Raw genomic sequence first — 22,465 nt, forward strand, 5'->3', positions numbered from 1 at the left:
GCGTGGTGAGTGACGGAGCCGCGCGCCAATCGCTTTCTCTTCAGGTCGCCGCCCTCTCTCGTAGCACGCAAGGGGGCGGGGCTGGGAGCGGGGCTCGAAGCTGTCCGGCTGCTGCTGGCATTGACGCGTAGTCAGTCAGTGCGGGCTGGGTGGGGGTCACGGAGTCGGTGAGCCACCGCCATGAACAAGGATCTGCGCAGGGAGCGTGACTCGGCCTCCTTCAACCCCGAGCTCCTCACCCACGTCCTGGATGGGGGCGCCGAGCGGACCCGGCGCCGCAGGGAGATCGGTGAGCGCCCGAGCGCCCCACGGGCTCTAGGGGACCCCCCCTCCTCACAGGACGAGCCTCCCCGGACGCCCCTCCCCCACGGGCTCTGAGGGGACCCCCCTCGCACCGGATGCCCCTCCCCCACGGGCTCTAGGGGACCCCCCTCCTCACGGGACGGAGTCGCCCCGGGCGCCCCTCCCCCACGGGCTCTGAGGGGACCCCCTTCCTCACGTTGGGGTACTCCCCTACCCCTCTCCGTGCCCACTTTGAGACCGCCCCCACTGGATCCTGGGGAGCTCCCAGTCCTGTGTGTGTACTACCCCAGGAGCTCAATTGGGGGGTTTGTAGTATTGCCCTTCTCCCCGACCCCGCCAGGTAAGTTGGACACCACATATATGGAAATCTTGCATCTTCTGTCCCTAGAGAAGGCAAGGCGCTCATAGGTAGGTGCTTGATATTGCTTCCTGCTCCTGCCTTATACCCAGGGGCCCCATATGGGACTGTGGGAAAGGATGGTCCAGTGGTTAGGGCAGTAGCCTAGGGCCGGGTTTGTTTCCGTGTTCTGCCACAGACTTCCTGTGTGACCTTGAGCAAGACATTTAGTCTCTCAGTTCCCCACTTGTAAAATGTGGCTAGTGTAGCACTTCTCTACTTAACAGGGGTGTTACAAGGCTAGATACACTACAATAATGGGAACTATATGAGTACCTTAGTGCCCTGTGGTGCCATACCAGTGAATTACTGACTAAAAGGTGCTTGAACATACACTTAATATGAAAATGATCCACGACAAGAAGTATTTTGACTAGCAATTGCACCTGAACTTGCTTCAGATTTTAGTATCTCAGGGCTGAGCATAACAATCCTTATAGTTTTACCCTTCCTCGGGGGATGACTGTCTTGATCTCTTGACCATTAATTCCTTTTCTGTTCTTCCTTTGTGCCCTCAGAAGCCTTAGTTCTGAATGATCCAGACTTCCAGCATGAGGATTTGAATTTCCTCTCCCGCAGCCAGCGCTATGAGGAAGCCATCAGGAAGAGCGCCCTGATGGTGGTGAAGCTCAGAGAGTATGGGATTGCAGATCCTGATGAAATCTACTGGTTTAAAAGGTACCTGACTCTGATGCAAAGCAGATGCTAGAAGAAAATTCTTCTGCATCGTCAATTAAATCAGAGCTCTTTTTTTTTTTTTTCCTTCAATTTTTTAAAGCAAACTGGGAACCTGAACCAAAGCCCCCATGTCTTGACTTCAGTGATCTTTGACGCACGCCCTAATTCCCTAGGGATCAAATCTATTGACTACAGTGTCCATTTCCTCAGACTCCTTTATTATAAACCTAGCAATGATCAAATCTTCTGTAATGCCAAAGATAGTAAAAACTTCCCTAAAATGGCTCTTAGTCATTCTAAATTAACCATAAGGAATTAAATATGTTGACTGTTTTAATTAGTGGGGTAAATGAGATCACTGTCTTTAATGTACTTCTATGAAGCTGATTACTTCACTTTGTAAATAGAGCTATTGTATTGTCATTGTTGAAGAGGTCCTAAGACAATTTTCAGACAAAACAATGCTTTTGGGTTTGAAATGTTTCCTTTTAGCCCAAAGAATTAGTCTGACCTTTCATTTAGCTGATCTCTTATATTTGTTTTTTTGCATTATTCAAAGTTGGACAAAAAAATCTTTGACAACTGAATTAGACAGAGTCTAACTTGCCATGAACTTAGCTCTGAATATGGTTAAGCACCTTTGACACAGTTTAAGAAACTTAGTTGAGAAATCAATGTCTGACGTAGCTTTCAGTTCACTCCTTCACTTTGCAGTGAGTGACTGCAAAGTTAAAAACCTAGGTGCAAAGGCATGAGTGTACCTGGAGGTGTATTCATTTAAATAAACAAATATGCATCTGATTGTACCTACTAAGGGCTCAGTCCAACTCCTGTTGAAATCCATGGAAACACTGGATTGGACAGATAGGCCAAATTCATTAAGATTCACTGTCCCATCAAAAATGGTTGTAGTTCCCAAGACTCTAAATCTCTTGAGATAGTTGTTCTGGAAAGTGATTCTTTTGGAAGTGCTCTTTCAACACTGAATATATCTTTTTTTAATGTATATTCAAATTCATTGTTGATTAGAAAACTTACAGATACTCTATGGCAAACTAAATTCACTTATCCTGGGTGAGGCTTTTTTTTTTTTTTTTTTTTTAATGGAGGAGTAAAATATCACTTCTCAATTATTCTTATGGAAAAAGAGTAAGCAAGTAGATCTTGTGGCCTTGGGTAGCAAATTTTCATGATTTTTTGCAATGTAAATACTGTATATTGGGAACAGCTGATAAAACTATTTTTATAGAAACTGAAGGAGTGTTCTCAGCTACATGTGTAACAGGATACATTTGGTCTTTGATATACAGACTTGGATTTATAGATGTATTTCAGGTCCAGTGAATTACTCTAACATAAATGAATAAGACTATTTAGTATTTTATATATGGAATATAATTCAGTTATTTGTACATAGCAGTTCCCGTTTTCTCTCTTGTAAGATAGCCCTCTTTGTATATTTTTCTAAATTGTACAAAACGTAATTCTTCCATTGAGGAAATTCAGAGTGATGGTGGTGTTTGCACTAATAATCCTATGCTATTGCAGTGTTATGGATGACAATATAGGACTTGATCTAAATTCCAATGAAGTCAGTAGACCATAAATTCAAATGGGTTGTGGATCAGGCTCTAACTGAAAAATTCAGGAAGTCCAAAGTTATCGTTCTGGCAACAGCCTTAGCTTCTTCATATGTCACACATAATTAATGCAGAAAACTTAGCATATGCAGTAATAAAGTACAGTGCTATATTTGTGTATATGAAGTAGGGATTTATGTGGAAACTGTAACTGAGTTTCCTGATACTCTTTGCATTTAAATTGTTTAACATAATATACAGGAGGATTTTGGTATTGAGTTAATATACAGAAGAAATTAAGGGGACGATTTCACTTGCTTTACAACTGACAAAATGGGAGCAAATGTTGAAATTTGTGCTGAGCAAAAGTTTTTTTTCTTAATCAAAGATAATATGTAACTATACTTGAGGCAAAATGTAACAAAGTCCAATAATTGCTCAGTTGATTTCTGGCTAGAGTTCAGTGTTTGTTTTTGAGTATCCTCTATTTGTCATGTACCTAAGTTATGTACAAGGGCTAGTAACATAAGACTCCGTTACTGAATTGCTACATAACTTTGGGCAACTTTTCACTTTTTGCTTCATTTTCCTTGTCTGTCAAATGGGAATAATACTTCACCAGAGGTATTGTGAGGCTTCACTAACATTCTGGAAGTAGTTTGTGGTCCTTTATCTAAGGGCTTATCCATGCAGGGAGTTAGAGTGAAATAGCCGTTGTGCTTTCAGTTCACACCTTAACTTATTTTGTAATCGCCTACCACATAGACAAAAGCTAAGTGCAAAGTGTTTTTATGGTTGCCAGTCACTCTCAGTTACGGAAGTTGAAATATTTTTGTAACAAACCTTGTTTTCACACGCTAAATGTTCAAAAAAAAATTCAGCTTCTGGGTTGAAATTTTCTGTCCACAGGGGAATTGCTTTTGAAAATGTGAGCAAATTCCTTTCCTTTCAGTAGCTTATGTAGCCTACAGGAACTTTGTAAAAAACAAAAAAATGACAGAACTTTGAACTTGGGAGTTTGGTGTGTGACTACCCCTTGTTGAACTAACTTCATCATCACGCTGGGAAGGTGAGAAGAACTGATTGGCTAACAAGCAATTGGAAAATACTTTTAAACATGCTTAATGAACTTCTGTTAAGTCTTAGAGAGTATTAAACCCCTTTGGGGAATCAGAGAATGGAGAGTGTGGATTTCCAGACCTGCATAATGTCTCTGGATATTCTGGGACCAACATGGCTACAACTACACTGCATACATTCAGTATGGCGAGTAAAACCAGGTTCAGTCATCAAACTTGAATGCCCAGGATTAGTGGGACTGAGTCAGCTGCCCTATGTTAGGAAACCCTGGGCTTGAGTGTCTACATTGTATTTTAACCCTATGTTAAGACTTTTATAACCCATGCTTGAACCTAGGGCTCTGGCATCCACACTGCAGTGTGCAGACCCAAGTCAGAGTAACCATATCCCAGCATCCCTAGCCTCCCCCACCCCTAGAAATGTGGCTGCTCTAGCTTTAGGGCTGTGGTGCACTGTGGGAAAACTTTAATCCCTTCCCTGCACATTACCAGGAAGCAGCTGACTTTGCAAAAGGTTTGATGGTTCTCTCTCCATTGCAAACCCAGAAGGCTCGCTGATAGTGTGCTTGTAGATCGGTAATCAGAAGAGACAGAAATCTGTCTGGGTCCAAGGTGTGTGTGTGTGTGTGTGTGTGTGTGTGTGCGCGCGCTGGGAGAATGGCCTGGTTCTATCACTGTGCATCTCTATTCTGGTCACTGGTTGGGACAAATGAGAGCGCTCTGTGTTTCTGCTTATCCTGGACATTCCAGTCTTAGAGGATCAACTAATCAGATACTGGTATGATCAAGAAATGAAAAGAGCACTTAATAAACGTAAGTTCTACAAAATGTCAAAGGGAAAGTAGCCACCTTACTATCCGTATAACTTGTGGACTAAAACTTTTCAGCATGGACCATTCGTTAAGAAGCTTCTTCCTTCCTAATCCCTGAATGCTCCTAATTGACAGTGGTCTGTTCAGCATGACTGCACTTCCTTAAAGCAAACCCCATGCTGCAACTGGACACCCAGGCCTCACCACTCTTCCAATTACCAGCTCTATTGGGTTTTGAGTCAGGAAAGCTAAATGTTTTCAGGCAAAGCAAGATATCTGAATTGCAGCTGAACTTAATAAAACTAATGGTATGCCCTTCATTTTAAGCGTCTTCAGTTCCAGGCTTCCACTGAGTTCAAGAAGTAGAGCAAGATTTTTGTGATTAATATAATAGGAGCAAAAAATTGCAGGAAGAAGGAACTGTTCAGAAGGTATTGGTTCATTCCCCATTAGCACTGCTTATGATTTCTACATGTCTAAGGTTTACTACTGAGACTTTTAAGTCCATGAACACCAAAAGCATAAGCAAGTCTACTGTGTACAGCTGCTGGAGATGGAGGAAAGCTCTTTCAGGAGCACACTTAAAGTAAGGCTGAGACCCTGATCCTTCTTTTTTCTCTCCTGCAGAACTTGCCAGGGCTCTTTTGTTGAACCTTTAGGTCTCCACTTCAGCATGTTTACAAACACCTTACAGAACCAATGCACTGTTGCTCAGCAAGACAAATGGCTACCTCCGACCTATGGACTCCAAATAATTGGAACCTATGCCCAGACTGAGATGGGCCACGGTTAGTTCCTTTTAGAGACCAATGGGTAACCTCTGTGCTGTGACTCCAGCTAATAAATTGGTGGTGATGCTCTGTAGTTAAAATCTAAAGGGTGAAGGACACAATAAATATAAATTAAAAAATTAACAAAACCAAAAAAAAACACACCCCAAAGGCCAGTTGACCATTAAGGCCACAGTAGAGTTCTTCTACTGGTTGACAACAGTCTCTCACTCGCAAATGGCTTTAATTATGACATTTTTTTAAAAAATACACCTCCTGCTTGGTCACTAACTTAATAGTTGTTAAAACAAAGATTAAAAGATGAGGTTTTTGCCTAGAGGAGCTTGAATATTCTATTGATTATGGTACCAAGGACTAACAGAAGTCAGCAGTAGTTCTGTTTGTGCCTGAATTTAGGATATGTAAGTTGCAAAGTGAAGCTAATGCATTGATGAGCAGCCTAAATACCTCAGCCATATGTCTTTAGGTATAATGTAGCTTGGTGAAGTTGTGCATCACATGTTTATGAAAGACTGGTTATAGGTATGCTTGTCCCAAGCACTGTTTGTTCTAGGTGTAGCTGCATTTAGCTATATGTTTTTATGGAAAGTTCTGTTTTATAGGGAAAAGCCCTGTTCCTATTTTCTGAATTTATCAAAACACAAGAACTGATTGTGGACCCAGGGAATCCTATTCCCTAAGCAGCACAGTGCCCAAGACTGCAAAATATACAAGTCCCAGCAAGTGAAGTTTCAGTGGCTGAGAAAATGAAATGGTTCTCTTTTTACACTTCCTGAAGTCAAACCTGGAATGTGCCCAACATATTGTAATTTCCCAGGCCAGATAGCCAAACCCATGGCTTGGATCTCAGTTACTTTGGTTACTGCTACTATGCCAGCTGAAAATGCAAAGAAGAGTCACTGGATGGAATTCTTCATATCACTATGATAAATCTACAGGCTCCAGCTCTAAACCAAACTAGCTAAAGACCAGAAGTTGTGAAACAAGTGGATGATATCCTGTGACTAAACAACTGCTTACTGATCTTGTTTCCTTCCCCCTACAAGTTTTAAATCAAATCTGTCTTACAAAAGTGATTTGGTTTTGCATGCTGTGTCATTGATCTATCCCTGGGTGAGGATCAGTTTGCTTGAAATGTTCACCATGTTCTGTGACTAACTAGCCGATTGATTGATTGATTGATTGATTAAACCTACCATCACTCTCACTAGCTGTGTTATATTGGAGCAACTCACACTTTCCATGTCAAAAACTGATTCTTAACGTCTGTTAGGAATGTCTGCTGTGAATGTTGGGTAATTATTATAATATTGCACAGGCTACATTGATGATATCTGACTTCTAGTTAATATATTTTTTTAGCCTGATATTTATAGTGGCTTCAGAGGTTCATGATAGGTAAAGGGATAGGAGTTTTTATCCAGTCCAGAATGGCAGTGATTAATAGGTGTTGGTATCAGGTTCAGTAGCCTACGTGAAATGAGTTGGTTTTCAGTCCATTTCATAGTGAATAGGTGTTCATTTAAAACACCATATTTGGGAGTAATTGTCAATCTGGAATGGTGCATGGAAGCCTTTTCTCCCCTCCAAAGAGGTCCTCTCTAGCACATGGTTGAGGCTTATTGATAAAGTGGAGTTGGGGGACTATTGTATTGTCGCCACCTGTACTGTATCTGTTGTGTTGTTAAATAAGGACTTCAGCCTTCATGACTAGGGCCCTACCAAATTAATGGTCCGTTTTGGTCAATTTCATGGTCCTAGGATTTTAAAAACCATAAATTTCATGATTTCAGCTATTTAAATCTGAAATTTCACAGTGTTGTAACTGTAGGTTCCTGACCCAAAAAGGAGTTGGGGGGGAGGGGGGGGGGGTTATGGTACTGCTACCCTTACTACTTCACTGCTGCTGGCAGCAGCTCTGCCTTCAGAGCTGGGTCGCTGAAAAGCAGTGGCTGCTGGCTTGGAGCCCAGCTCTGATGGCAGAGCCACCACCAGCAACAGCACAGAAGTAAGGATGGCCTGGTATGGTATTGCCACCCTTCTGTGTTGCTGGCTGCAGAGCTGGGCCCTCAGGCAGCAGCCACCACTCTCTGGCTGCACAGCAGCGCGGAAGTAAGGGTGGCATGGTATGGTATTGCTACCCTTACTTCTGCACTGCTGCTGGCGGGGCGCTGACACCCAACTCTGAAGACAGCACAGAAGTAAGGGTGGCAATACTGTGACTTCCCCCCCCTTAAAATAACTTTGGGACCACCACCCCCTGCAACTCCCTTTTGGGTCAGGACCCCTCATTTGAGAAATGCTGGTCTCCCCCATTAAATCCCTATAGTATAGGGGAAAAGCACACGAGACCAGATTTCATGCGGGGGAGACCAGATTTCATGGTCCATGATGCATTTTTCATGGCCGTGAATTTGGTAGGGCCCTATTCATGACTGTCAGCTGGGCACCTTTCACCAGCACTAAACTCACTTAAAAGCTTGATGTTTCTAATGTTAAAGTGACCACTAAAACTAACCCAGCTGGGTTACTATATAAGGCATATGGCGTTACAAAATATTGCTGTCTAACAATTTCTTTTGGATCTTCATAATAACAAGCCCAGCAATTAGGATTGCCAGCCCTCTGGGATTGGCCTGGAATCTCTAGGAATTAAAGATTAATCTTTAATTAAGGATTAAGTCATGTGATGAAATCTCCAGGAATACATCCAACCAAAATTGGCAACCCTACCAGAAATGCCAAAGTAGAAAGAATTGCTGTTACTAGGAAGCTCTATGTGTAAAAGAACATGCCAGTGTATAGTAAAGTGCGAGAATACTTTAGTCCATTCTGTCAGGTATTCTGGTCCTTTAAGCCTCTAAATTGAGACCAGTGCTCTTTCAGGAACCCAAATCTATTACCTGAAAACTAAATTCATTCTATGAATGACTTGGCAAAAAACTACATATTTGTACAGTGTAAAATATAGGTACCGGACATGTTGTCTTTTGGGGATCAACACTTCTGCAGTGCCTGCATCCCAGCCACTCTAGTGTTTTTCCTTCTTCAATATGTGCTGGTGTCAGCAGTTGAAAAATAATCCTACCCTCTCACTAGTACTTTCCAACAGATGAGGAAATTTGTTTTTCACCAAAGTATCCAAAATGTCCTTATGTGAAACCTCTCACAAGACGTTCCAATTGGATGAATTATCTTGTGAGACTTCAGAACAAAGAAACAAGCTTAGGTTACCACAGTTGGGAGATTTGGGGGTCAAAGAGAAACAGTTCTCTAAGTTAAAAACAACAAGGAGTCTGGTGGCACCTTAAAGACTAACAGATTTATTTGGGCATAAGCTTTTGTGGGTAAAAACCTCGTTAAAGGTATCAAAACTAGTAAGGGTTAATAATAATAATAATTAATAATAATACATTACATTTTCTGGTGTCCAAAGTCTTCTGGACTCTGGAACTAGAACTAAAAATAACCTGATAACCAGTATCTGATAGAATTTGGAGTGGGCTAGGCGAAGTGGGAGATGCACATTATAATGAAGCATGTTTGGTTGCGGGGCGGGGGCTCTGTTCTTGACTGATAAATGTTGTTTTTTCACACACAGCTGCAGTTACGGTCACTAGCTTTGACTGATTGCTTATGCAGAGCACTGTCCTTTTTTGTTTGAAGGCTTCTAAAGAGCAGACAAAATTTTAGAAAAAGAGGTTGTGTTGGCGAATGGAGGAGATCGTATTTGGAACTCAAGTCCATATCTGCTACGTATGTCTAATTTGCAAGTCCAAAGCAAAGTCTAAAACATTGACAGCTATGACAAGTTTAAGAAATCTAGATGGAAACATTGCTCTTTCTGCTGAAACAAGTGGGACTTCAAGTGGTAAGGGGTTTGAGCACTTCCTGGAACCCCATTCAAATCATGAAGCTGTGTAGACTTGACTCAGTTCTAAAATAATCCAATCTAACTTCAGCCAGCCAGCTCTGTCTTTAAACTAAAACACAATCTGACTCATGCCAGCCTTTATCCATTTTAAATTCAAATGTGTACTTGCTTCCAGAATCTTCTTTCTCATTGGTTTGTATTAACTCCCTATACTAGCCAATATGCTACATCAGAAATAGATTTTCCTCTTTAAACTGGAGCCAAAGCTAAAAAGGGGAGTGTTGGATATGCTGTCCTGCTTAGCATAGAGGAAAATGCGCTGCAGTATGATTGAGTATTCCAGATCTCTTTATAGTACACACCAAAGAAAAGGACAGTGCTTTAGTTTTCTGAAACATGCATGCTAAATTCTTAACACAATTTTTTTTTTCCCCCTCAATCTTCACCTTGAACCTCACGCTTGCTTCCTTCTCATAATATTCCCTTCACATTCCCACCCCTTGGCATTTCGGCACAGCTGTATTCATCGTGGACGGCCTGAGCCCCTGGATCTCCACCTGGGCATGTTCTTGCCCACCCTCCTCACCCAGGCAACCCTGGAACAGCAGGACCGCTTCTTCATGCCTGCCTGGAACCTGGAGATCATTGGCACTTATGCACAGACTGAGATGGGCCATGGTACAGTACAATCCTGTCCAGCTCCTCAAAAAATACAGGTTGCATGTCACCTGCCAGATTTTTTTTTCCTATTGTCCCTCATTTTAATAAAGAGCAAACTGCTCAGGAGCACCTATATCTGGCAACGTTAGGCATTCTGGTTATAGCCCCTCACAGGCATCTGCCTAACAATGTCAATAAAAAGGTCTTTATTCCACTGGTTGGCCATAAGAGTTTCCTGCATCAGTGCTTCTCCCCAGATGACAAAAAGATCCAGTGTCTCGGCGTGGCTCCAAGCAGCTGCTCAAGGCATGTTATAGGGTTTCTGGAGTATTATCACAGCTGTTCTTATAAACTGGAATCCAGAAGTGAATGGATAATATCTGGCTATGTGCCACCTTATAAACAGGGGAGGGAACATCCAGTCAACTTGACCGTAGAGCAGGGGAGGGCACACAGGTAAACAGGTCAGTAACAGTCACCTGCAAAGCAGTTTGGGATAGTCGTTTGGAAGACTGTCAAAATAGTTTACAGCATCATTGCATGCACATGAACAGCAGACCAGACTAACTCACTCTGCAACAAAGTTAGTTCACTTTGAAAGAGAACTTCAGAGTTCCCAATACATGCGGAGTCAGTGCACGACAATAAATTGCATTGTATGCATGCAAGCGTTTTCAAAGCAGATTAACTCAAAGCTGGGGATTAAACCCCCTACATAGACAAGCCCTAATTGAGAAAGAGATGATGTTTACTTCGCTGATATGAAACTAACATCAAAATGAAATCTGTCTGGGTCCAAGTAGTGTGTGTGTGTGTGTGTGTGTGTGTGCGCGCACTGGGAGAATGGCCTGGTTCTATCACTGTGCATCTCTATTCTGGTCACTGGTTGGGACAAATGAGAGCGCTCTGTGTTTCTGCTTATCCTGGACATTCCAGTCTTAGAGGATCAACTAATCAGATACTGGTATGATCAAGAAATGAAAAGAGCACTTAATAAACGTAAGTTCTACAAAATGTCAAAGGGAAAGTAGCCACCTTACTATCCGTATAACTTGTGGACTAAAACTTTTCAGCATGTTGTTTGTCCTGTCTCAATTAATTCTGCATGTTAGTATGTAATGTACTCTTGCCTCTCTTTCATAGTAATGTCTGCATTGCCTTCCCTCCAGACCAGTCTTCTCTCTGTTCTGTTCTGTTCAATTTAGTGAAATAATACCTTGCATTTTGAGTAAAGATGTCTATTCACAATGCCCAGCTTTATATTCCCTCAAACCCCCCATAATCGGAATGGTATGATTGAAACTGAAGAACAGCTGCCATGATAAAAGTTCATGATCTTGTCACTGGTGCAAGCAGACAAAGATAACATAGAGCACTTGTACTGAAAGAAGCATGGACCATTCGTTAAGAAGCTTCTTCCTTCCTAATCCCTGAATGCTCCTAATTGACAGTGGTCTGTTCAGCATGACTGCACTTCCTTAAAGCAAACCCCATGCTGCAACTGGACACCCAGGCCTCACCACTCTTCCAATTACCAGTTCTATTGGGTTTTGAGTCAGGAAAGCTAAATGTTTTCAGGCAAAGCAAGATATCTGAATTGCAGCTGAACTTAATAAAACTAATGGTATGCCCTTCATTTTAAGCGTCTTCAGTTCCAGGCTTCCACTGAGTTCAAGAAGTAGAGCAAGATTTTTGTGATTAATATAATAGGAGCAAAAAATTGCAGGAAGAAGGAACTGTTCAGAAGGTATTGGTTCATTCCCCATTAGCACTGCTTATGATTTCTACATGTCTAAGGTTTACTACTGAGACTTTTAAGTCCATGAACACCAAAAGCATAAGCAAGTCTACTGTGTACAGCTGCTGGAGATGGAGGAAAGCTCTTTCAGGAGCACACTTAAAGTAAGGCTGAGACCCTGATCCTTCTTTTTTCTCTCCTGCAGAACTTGCCAGGGCTCTTTTGTTGAACCTTTAGGTCTCCACTTCAGCGTGTTTACAAACACCTTACAGAACCAATGCACTGTTGCTCAGCAAGACAAATGGCTACCTCCGACCTATGGACTCCAAATAATTGGAACCTATGCCCAGACTGAGATGGGCCACGGTTAGTTCCTTTTAGAGACCAATGGGTAACCTCTGTGCTGTGACTCCAGCTAATAAATTGGTGGTGATGCTCTGTAGTTAAAATCTAAAGGGTGAAGGACACAATAAATCTAAATTAAAAAATTAACAAAACCAAAAAAAACCACACCCCAAAGGCCAGTTGACCATTAAGGCCACAGTAGAGTTCTTCTACTGGTTGACAACAGTCTCTCACTCGCAAATGGCTTTAATTATGACATTTTAAAAAAAATACACCTCCTGCTTGGTCACTAACTTAATAGTTGTTAAAACAAAGATTAAAAGATGAGGTTTTTGCCTAGAGGAGCTTGAATATTCTATTGATTATGGTACCAAGGACTAACAGAAGTCAGCAGTAGGTCTGTTTGTGCCTGAATTTAGGATATGTAAGTTGCAAAGTGAAGCTAATGCATTGATGAGCAGCCTAAATACCTCAGCCATATGTCTTTAGGTATAATGTAGCTTGGTGAAGTTGTGCATCACATGTTTGTGAAAGACTGGTTATAGGTATGCTTGTCCCAAGCACTGTTTGTTCTAGGTGTAGCTGCATTTAGCTATATGTTTTTATGGAAAGTTCTGTTTTATAGGGAAAAGCCCTGTTCCTATTTTCTGAATTTATCAAAACACAAGAACTGATTGTGGACCCAGGGAATCCTATTCCCTAAGCAGCACAGTGCCCAAGACTGCAAAATATACAAGTCCCAGCAAGTGAAGTTTCAGTGGCTGAGAAAATGAAATCGTTCTCTTTTTACACTTCCTGAAGTCAAACCTGGAATGTGCCCAACATATTGTAATTTCCCAGGCCAGATAGCCAAACCCATGGCTTGGATCTCAGTTACTTTGGTTACTGCTACTATGCCAGCTGAAAATGCAAAGAAGAATCACTGGATGGAATTCTTCACATCACTATGATAAATCTACAGGCTCCAGCTCTAAACCAAACTAGCTAAAGACCAGAAGTTGTGAAACAAGTGGATGATATCCTGTGACTAAACAACTGCTTACTGATCTTGTTTCCTTCCCCCTACAAGTTTTAAATCAAATCTGTCTTACAAAAGTGATTTGGTTTTGCATGCTGTGTCATTGATCTATCCCTGGGTGAGGATCAGTTTGCTTGAAATGTTCACCATGTTCTGTGACTAACTAGCCGATTGATTGATTGATTGATTAAACCTACCATCACTCTCACTAGCTGTGTTATATTGGAGCAACTCACACTTTCCATGTCAAAAACTGATTCTTAACGTCTGTTAGGAATGTCTGCTGTGAATGTTGGGTAATTATTATAATATTGCACAGGCTACATTGATGATATCTGACTTCTAGTTAATATATTTTTTTAGCCTGATATTTATAGTGGCTTCAGAGGTTCATGATAGGTAAAGGGATAGGAGTTTTTATCCAGTCCAGAATGGCAGTGATTAATAGGTGTTGGTATCAGGTTCAGTAGCCTATGTGAAATGAGTTGGTTTTCAGTCCATTTCATAGTGAATAGGTGTTCATTTAAAACACCATATTTGGGAGTAATTGTCAATCTGGAATGGCGCATGGAAGCCTTTTCTCCCCTCCAAAGAGGTCCTCTCTAGCACATGGTTGAGGCTTATTGATGAAGTGGAGTTGGGGGACTATTGTGTTGTCGCCACCTGTACTGTATCTGTTGTGTTAAATAACTATTTCAGTCTTCATGACTAGGGCCCTACCAAATTAATGGTCCGTTTTGGTCAATTTCACGGTCCTAGGATTTTAAAAACCATAAATTTCATGATTTCAGCTATTTAAATCTGAAATTTCACAGTGTTGTAATTGTAGGTTCCTGACCCAAAAAGGAGTTGTGGGGGGGAGGAGGGATCACAAGGTTATTGTGGGGGAGGGGGTTATGGTACTGCTACCCTTACTACTTCACTGCTGCTGGCAGCAGCTCTGCCTTCAGAGCTGGATCGCTGAAAAGCAGTGGCTGCTGGCTTGGAGCCCAGCTCTGATGGCAGAGCCACCACCAGCAACAGCACAGAAGTAAGGATGGCCTGGTATGGTATTGCCACCCTTCTGTGTTGCTGGGTGCAGAGTTGGGCCCTCAGGCAGCAGCCACCACTCTCTGGATGCACAGCAGCGCGGAAGTAAGGATGGCATGGTATGGTATTGCTACCCTTACTTCTGCACTGCTGCTGGCAGGGCGCTGACACCCAACTCTGAAGACAGCACAGAAGTAAGGGTGGCAATACTGTGACTTCCCACCCCCCCCCTTAAAATAACTTTGTGATCACCACCCCCTGCAACTCCCTTTTGGGTCAGGACCCCTAATTTGAGAAATGCTGGTCTCCCCCATTAAATCTGTATAGTATAGGGGAAAAGCACACAAGACCAGATTTCATGGGGGGGGGAGACCAGATTTCATGGTCCATGATGCATTTTTCATGGCCGTGAATTTGGTAGGGCCCTATTCATGACTGTCAGCTGGGCACCTTTCACCAGCACTAAACTCACTTAAAAGCTTGATGTTTCTAATGTTAAAGTGACCACTAAATCTAACCCAGCTGGGTTACTATATAAGGCATATGGCGTTACAAAATATTGCTGTCTAACAATTTCTTTTGGATCTTCATAATAACAAGCTCAGCAATTAGGATTGCCAGCCCTCTGGGATTGGCCTGGAATCTCTAGGAATTAAAGATTAATCTTTAATTAAGGATTAAGTCATGTGATGAAATCTCCAGGAATACATCCAACCAAAATTGGCAACCCTACCAGAAATGCCAAAGTAGAAAGAATTGCTGTTACTAGGAAGCTCTATGTGTAAAAGAACGTGCCAGTGTATAGTAAAGTGCGAGAATACTTTAGTCCATTCTGTCAGGTATTCTGGCCCTTTAAGCCTCTTGCATCTGAAGAAGTGAGGTTCTTACCCACGAAAGCTTATGCTCCCAGTACGTCTGTTAGTCTCAAAGGTGCCACAGGACCCTCTGTTGCTTTTTACAGATTCAGACTAACACGGCTACCCCTCTGATAAATTGAGACCAGTGCTCTTTCAGGAACCCAAATCTATTACCTGAAAACTACGTTCATTCTATGAATGACTTGGCAAAAAACTACATATTTGTACAGTGTAAAATATAGGTACCGGACATGTTGTCTTTTGGGGATCAACACTTCTGCAGTGCCTGCATCCCAGCCACTCTAGTGTTTTTCCTTCTTCACTATGTGCTGGTGTCAGCAGTTGAAAAATAATCCTACCCTCTCACTAGTACTTTCCAACAGATGAGGAAATGTGTTTTTCACCAAAGTATCCAAAATGTCCTTATGTGAAACCTCTCACAAGAAGTTCCAATTGGATGAATTATCTTGTGAGACTTCAAAACAAAGAAACAAGCTTAGGTTACCACAGTTGGGAGATTTGGGGGTCAAAGAGAAACAGTTCTCTAAGTTAAAAACAACAAGGAGTCTGGTGGCACCTTAAAGACTAACAGATTTATTTGGGCATAAGCTTTTGTGGGTAAAAACCTCGTTGAAGGTATCAAAACTAGTAAGGGTTAATAATAATACATTACATTTTCTGGTGTCCAAAGACTTCTGGACTCTGGAACTAGAACTAAAAATAACCTGATAACCAGTATCTGATAGAATTTGGAGTGGGCTAGGCGAAGTGGGAGATGCACATTATAATGAAGCATGTTTGGTTGTGGGGCGGGGGCTCTGTTCTTGACTGATAAATGTTTTCTCACACACAGCCGCAGTTACGGTCACTAGCTTTGACTGATTGCTTATGCAGAGCACTGTCCTTTTTTGTTTGAAGGCTTCTAAAGAGCAGACAAAATTTTAGAAAAAGAGGTTGTGTTGGCGAATGGAGGAGATCGTATTGGGAACTCAAGTCCATATCTGCTACGTATGTCTAATTTGCAAGTCCAAAGCAAAGTCTAAAACATTGACAGCTATGACAAGTTTAAGAAATCTAGATGGAAACATTGCTCTTTCTGCTGAAACAAGTGGGACTTCAAGTGGTAAGGGGTTTGAGCACTTCCTGGAACCCCATTCAAATCATGAAGCTGTGTAGACTTGACTCAGTTCTAAAATAATCCAATCTAACTTCAGCCAGCCAGCTCTGTCTTTAAACTAAAACACAATCTGACTCATGCCAGCCTTTATCCATTTTAAATTCAAATGTGTACTTGCTTCCAGAATCTTCTTTCTCATTGGTTTGTATTAACTCCCTATACTAGCCAATATGCTACATCAGAAATAGATTTTCCTCTTTAAACTGGAGCCAAAGCTAAAAAGGGGAGTGTTGGATATGCTGTCCTGCTTAGCATAGAGGAAAATGCGCTGCAGTATGATTGAGTATTCCAGATCTCTTTATAGTACAGACCAAAGAAAAGGACAGTGCTTTAGTTTTCTGAAATATGCATGCTAAATTCTTAACACCATTTTTTTTTTTCCCCCTCAATCTTCACCTTGAACCTCACGCTTGCTTCCTTCCCATAATATTCCCTTCACATTCCCACCCCTTGGCATTTCGGCACAGCTGTATTCATCGTGGACGGCCTGAGCCCCTGGATCTCCACCTGGGCATGTTCTTGCCCACCCTCCTCACCCAGGCAACCCTGGAACAGCAGGACCGCTTCTTCATGCCTGCCTGGAACCTGGAGATCATTGGCACTTATGCACAGACTGAGATGGGCCATGGTACAGTACATTCGCTCAAGTGTATTCAAAAAGGTGGTTTTCTGTACAGAGGATGTCTATCTGCACAGGGAACATGGCATGCACTTTCCAGAATCTCTGCAGGTGCAGTTCTGGCCATGGGGAAAAGTGTACACTTTCTGGAATTTTAAATAGTTCGCATGTACTACACATAGTACCCCACTGTTTAATGTTTGATCTCTGAGTTTCTGATGTGCCCATCATTGTGGTATCTGGGTGTATTTGATGTTCACTTTTCTTGTCACTCAAATGAGGGAGACTGAGACTAATGAAAATACTCTATTTATATGGGTGTGTTGATATGAGCATATTTCAGCTTCTACACCCACGTGACTCTTCTGCCTCTCCCTGATCAGTTTGGTTGCTCTACTTGGCATTCAGCTGGAAGTCAGGAGTGCAGACTTTTACAGAGCCTGAAAGAGATGATAAAATAGTGAGTCAGTTTTTTCATTTGGGGCTGACCATAGTTTGGAGATCACCTGGGTAAGCCCAGTTTCTGCACCCACATATCTCTTTTAAGTTCCCTCTTTTTCTTCCTACTGTGGCATGCTCTTTTCATCATCAAGAATTGAATGTTTTTTCTCCTTTATCCACCCACTTCTCAGTTAGTTTCACAGTTGCCTTTCCTCTGCCTACAGGCTTAGGGAGAAGTGGCAAATACTCAATGTTTCCCCATCATTTCCCCCCCCCCCCAACCACATTTCAATGACCCTGGCAGTGACCCAGTTTCCTAGCCCTAGGCACAAGTGAGCATTTGCTGAAGTCTTGCAAGATCAGTGGGGACCACGTGTATGTGTCCCACAACTTCACAACACATGAGCACATTCTGCCTGGAGGACACTTGTTTTTGAAACTTGTTGGTGGGAAAATGTTTTGAATAGTGAGCTTGGATCTATCCTTCACCTACAAAGACATCAAGAGACAATGAAGCCTGACTTGCAGATATTTTAGTAGTAAAAGCATGGTCATTTGAAATGAGATGCTTATGTATAGTCAGATTTGAAGCTCATGGTGGTGAGGTGGCCTGGCAATTCAGTAAGGGTATATTAAGTTGGCTATGGAGACACCAGAGGTAGAACTACAAACTTTGGAAATTAGTGTATGGACACATCAGGGTAGGGTCAGGCCACTTGATGAAATGCCCATGTAGCGTCAATGGATCTGTAATGGTCTGCCCTCTGGAGCATCAGGTCAGTCCCTCAGCTGGTCATCTACATCTAGAGTTAAATTGACTGGACGCCAGTGCAGGGAATGTCATCTGATAGATAGAACTGCCTTCAGTTTGCGTGAAGTGAGGACCTGGGATGAGGGGAGTGGAAGTAGTTAATGGAACTGTTACTTCAGCCACTAACAACAGGCTGAAGGTATCTTCAGTAATCTAGCATATATGCTCTTGTGTTTTCACATGGATTTGGGAGAAACCGCTCTATCAGATGAGTGGGATACAAGGCCATTGGAGAGGGAATAATGATGGTAGCACTCCTTAGAGCATGTTTTGTTAAATGCATATGACTTTGTTTTGCAATTAATCAGATTCCAGTATCCGTGTAATCAGCTAAGCTATGGCATTGTGGATCATTTCTTGATCATATGCTTCTTGACGCAAAACCAGTGAAGTGTCAAGGTGGAGGTGCTTGAAAATTAAAGGGCCTAATTTTGGAACAACCTGAAAACTGGCACTTGTATCATTTGAAATAATTTTACATTTCCGGCTTAGTGCCCAGGCAGTCAGATTAATAACTCCCATACTTCTAAAATTCCATGCTCTAAGTGTACACTGTAGTGTATCCTCTCTACCTTTTGGGTTATATTGTTTGCTGCATCACTGCTGGAGTTCAGCAATTCATTGTTCAATTCTGTTTCTGTGTTGTAATCTGTGACGGTCAAAATATAATGTGCTAATTGCCCATAGGAACTCACCTTCGAGGCTTGGAAACCACTGCCACCTATGACCCCGCTACCCAGGAATTCATCCTCAACAGCCCCACTGTGACCTCCATTAAGTGGTGGCCAGGTGGACGTAAGTGAATCACTGTGCATTTGAACTTGAAAACTAAAGGAGGCACTCTCCTGTCTGTAGGAGGTGGTGATTCATATCCATGTTAGGACTGTCGCATCTGGAAGGTAGTGACTGGAAATTGGTACAGAAGGAAGTTGCGTGTGGAGCTAAATCATTCTTCAGCCAAGTAGGAGATTTATCAAAGTTCAGCTGTAATCTTGAATCATCAGATTTCTTTGGGCACTTGTTTTTGAGTTGTTACACAACATGAGTTTAGTATGACTTTAAGCTGAAGTTTTATCTCCTGTGTATTTGAAGACTCTCCTTTGTTTCTGACTCAGGCAAAGCCCCTTTGACTTCACTAGGAGTCTTGCCAAGGAATTGTGTAGTACTGAATGTGATCCTTGAGACAGTTATGAAGCTGCTTCACACACAACTTAAGTGGCTTTAATGAGAGTTCCATTTGTGAGCCAGCTATAGGATCAGGCCCTTAACTAACATTGAAGAGTGAATATATAGTCGAGCTTGTCAAATCTCAGATGGTGTTTTATCGAAGAGAGAGTTTGCATGTATTAAAATTATATTTTTTTCTCTGCTCTTGCAGTTGGAAAGACCTCAAACCATGCCATAGTTCTGGCTCAGCTCTACACCCAGGGCCAATGCAAAGGGCTGCATGCCTTCATTGTACCCATACGGCAGCTGGGTACCCATGAGCCCTTGCCAGGTAAGAGTCTACACTGGGGTTTATCACTGTTGGGGAAACCAAGGGTCAACACATTGTCAGTCCATATAGCTTTGCAAGCATTGTTAACGTACATGGCTTATCTTTCAGACTGAACTCAGATAGCAATGCAGTGCAGAACTATAACACTTCAACACAAGTGCATGGATAGGTCTTGTGTGGCTCTAGAAGCCTGAGGGCTCTTACCTTAAGACTTAAAACAGTGGTTCCCAACCTTTTCAGCATCACACCGCCTTTTTAATTTTCAAGAAACCCTCATGCCCCCACCTCTCCTTTACCATCATCCAACCCCCCCAATCCTTGTCCCCTGACCGCCCCCTCCCAGGACCCCCCGCACCTCCCAGGACCAACCCTCTATCCATCCCCCCTGCTCCCTATCTCCTGACTGCCCCGACCCCTATCCACACCCCCAGCCCCTGACAGGCCCCCTGGGACTCCCATGCCTATCCAACTTCCCGTCTCCTGACCGCCCCCCCAGAACCTCCACCCCAGCCAACCACTGCCTGTCCCCTGACTGCTCCCCGGGACCTGCCCCTTATCCAACCTACCCTTCCCCCGCTCCTTGCCCCCTTAGCAGGCCGCTCAGAGCGGCAGGACTGGCTTATTGGAAAGTGTGGGAGGTGGGCGAGCGCTAGCCGCGCTGCCTGCGCAGTGGCGTAGCTGCGGGGGGACGGGAGGGGCTGGGGGCTAGCCTCCCCGGCCAGGAGCTCAAGGACCAGGCAGTCTTGTGACCCCCTTGGAATTTCTTCAACTCTCTCCCTCCCTCTCCCCCCCCAGGGGAGCACAACCCCCCGTTTGGGAACCAATGACTTAAAATGACATGGCCAATCTAGTGGTTTAGCGGTAACCGACAGTGGAGGTTAGTTTGGGGTATGAACTTGTTGCTATACTCCCAAGCTGGGAGTGCTGTGGAGGCAGCATGCTCCTTTCCCCAAGAGGGAAGGAATTCCTTGCATCGTTGTCTAGCCAGGATTGGCACTGACAAATTTTGGAGAGTCCTGTATTACAGGACTGGATGTGGAATATGAAGATCCTTGTGGGTTTCCATCCATACTCTTGCAATAAGAGGACCGGATAATGTTAAGTCTGCTTATCAGCTGCCTTTCATAACAGAATGTCAAGAGCTCCCAGAAATCTAGATTGCCTGCTTATTGATGGGTTAGGTCTTTCACCTGTTGTTAATTCTAACTCCTTCCCATTGTTCTATGGCAGGCATTACTGTGGGTGATATTGGGCCAAAATTTGGTTATGATGAAATGGATAATGGCTACTTAAAAATGGACAACTTTCGCATTCCCCGGGAGAACATGCTGATGAAGTATGCCAAGGTAAAGGAGTGAACTCTGGAGCCAGTCATTAACAGCTCTTTTGTAGTGACCTGGCACAGCGTTTTCAACAGCTATTAACTCTTCCCTCTCTGGGTTAAATCCGTCCCCATTTCTTACCAATGGGTTCTCTGTGGGATCTTCTGACCATGGGGATCCCCTTACTTTTCATTCTCCACCCTGAAAATCCTACATCACAGCTATCGTGTTTGCTGTCTAGAGAAGCAAACTAACCTCCTTTAGGAGCCTGTCAAATTCAACCCTTAACTGGCCAGAGGGGTTGCTACTGAGCTATGCGTGGAAGAAATGATACTATTGTATTGTCCTAGGATCTTCCAGGCCTTCCAGCCCTGTACTATAAAGCCAGGAGCAAGAAGGGTTTGTTTCTTAATCTCCAGAACTTCCTCCAACTCTGACTAAATGGATCTTATTACTAAGACTACGTTTTAGTCACAGGCATTTTTAGTAAAAGTCATGGACAGGTCATGGGCAGTAAACAAAAATTCACATGACCTGTCCTTGACTTTTACTATATACCCCTGACTAAAACTTGGGTGGGGTTTGGGGGGGCCTCTGTGCGTGCTGGGGAAGGGTTTGGGGAGCTGGGGCCGGCTCCCTACCCAGCTCCTGGGAAGCGGCAACCCTAGCTCCACCTGCTGCCTCCGCTTCACCCCAAGCCTCAGTTCTGCAGTTCCCATTGGCTGGGAACCGCGGCCAATGAGAGCTGCGGGCGGAGGAGCTATGAGCTGAGGGAGGGGAGTTGCTGTTGCCCTTCCAGGGAACTCCCCTCCAGGTAAGCACCACCCCAACCCTGAGCCCCTCCACACCCAAACTCCTGCTGCTGGGGGTGGGGAGGTCCTGAGACTGCCCCAGCAGCAGCCGCCGGTGCAATATTCCCAGGGGCTGCCTGAGCTGCTCAGGTGGCTCCTGGGCCAGCCACACTGGGCTGCTGCAGAAGTCACGGAGGTCATGGAAAGTCCCGGAATCCGTCACCTCCATGACAAACACAGAGCCTTACTTAGTACTAATGTGTAACTGACAGTTGGTTCCTGTGAAACTCTGTTTCGAATAACCCCCTTCACTTCACATCCCATGGTTCCAATGAGCAAGTTCAGTAGCATTTCTGTAGCTGCTCTTAATCCCAAATCACTCTGAACTATACACAGTCACTTTGCACAACATGGGTGGATGTGGCAGCTTATTTAACATACACCACCACTATATAGTAAGCTTGGTTAGTGAGGAGGAATACTGCATCAATCAGAAACTACTGCAGGAATTTAGAGACAGAATGGAATTATCCACATTGGAATATGACTAGCCTTAGGAGTTAACAACTCTACCCTAGGAGAAGTGCATGAGATCTTTAATGACCATTTTAGGACTCATCCAAAATGCAACACCTCAAGCAAGCA

General features: G+C 43.3%; 1 protein-coding gene across 5 annotated transcripts in view; it reads left to right on the plus strand.

The window, feature by feature from the left end:
* Positions 1-42: 42 nt before the first annotated feature.
* Positions 43-22,465, plus strand: part of ACOX1 (acyl-CoA oxidase 1) — a 31,977-nt gene continuing 9,554 nt past the window's right edge. Inside the window, exons 1-6 of one of the 5 annotated variants that reach the window (XM_008163888.4) lie at positions 43-289; positions 1,219-1,378; positions 16,806-16,966; positions 18,897-19,004; positions 19,588-19,707; positions 20,938-21,053. In XM_008163888.4, coding sequence (XP_008162110.2) covers positions 181-289; positions 1,219-1,378; positions 16,806-16,966; positions 18,897-19,004; positions 19,588-19,707; positions 20,938-21,053 — 774 coding nt within the window. In that variant the 5' untranslated portion in view covers positions 43-180. Of the gene's footprint in view, positions 290-1,218; positions 1,379-5,476; positions 5,638-10,031; positions 10,193-12,117; positions 12,279-16,805; positions 16,967-18,896; positions 19,005-19,587; positions 19,708-20,937; positions 21,054-22,465 lie in introns of all 5 variants that reach the window. The other 4 variants (XM_065562740.1, XM_005297505.5, XM_065562739.1 and 1 more) reach the window with 4 other exon arrangements.

The sequence above is a fragment of the Chrysemys picta genome, chromosome 12, assembly GCF_011386835.1.
Source record: "Chrysemys picta bellii isolate R12L10 chromosome 12, ASM1138683v2, whole genome shotgun sequence".
Classification (NCBI taxonomy): Eukaryota; Metazoa; Chordata; order Testudines; family Emydidae; genus Chrysemys; species Chrysemys picta.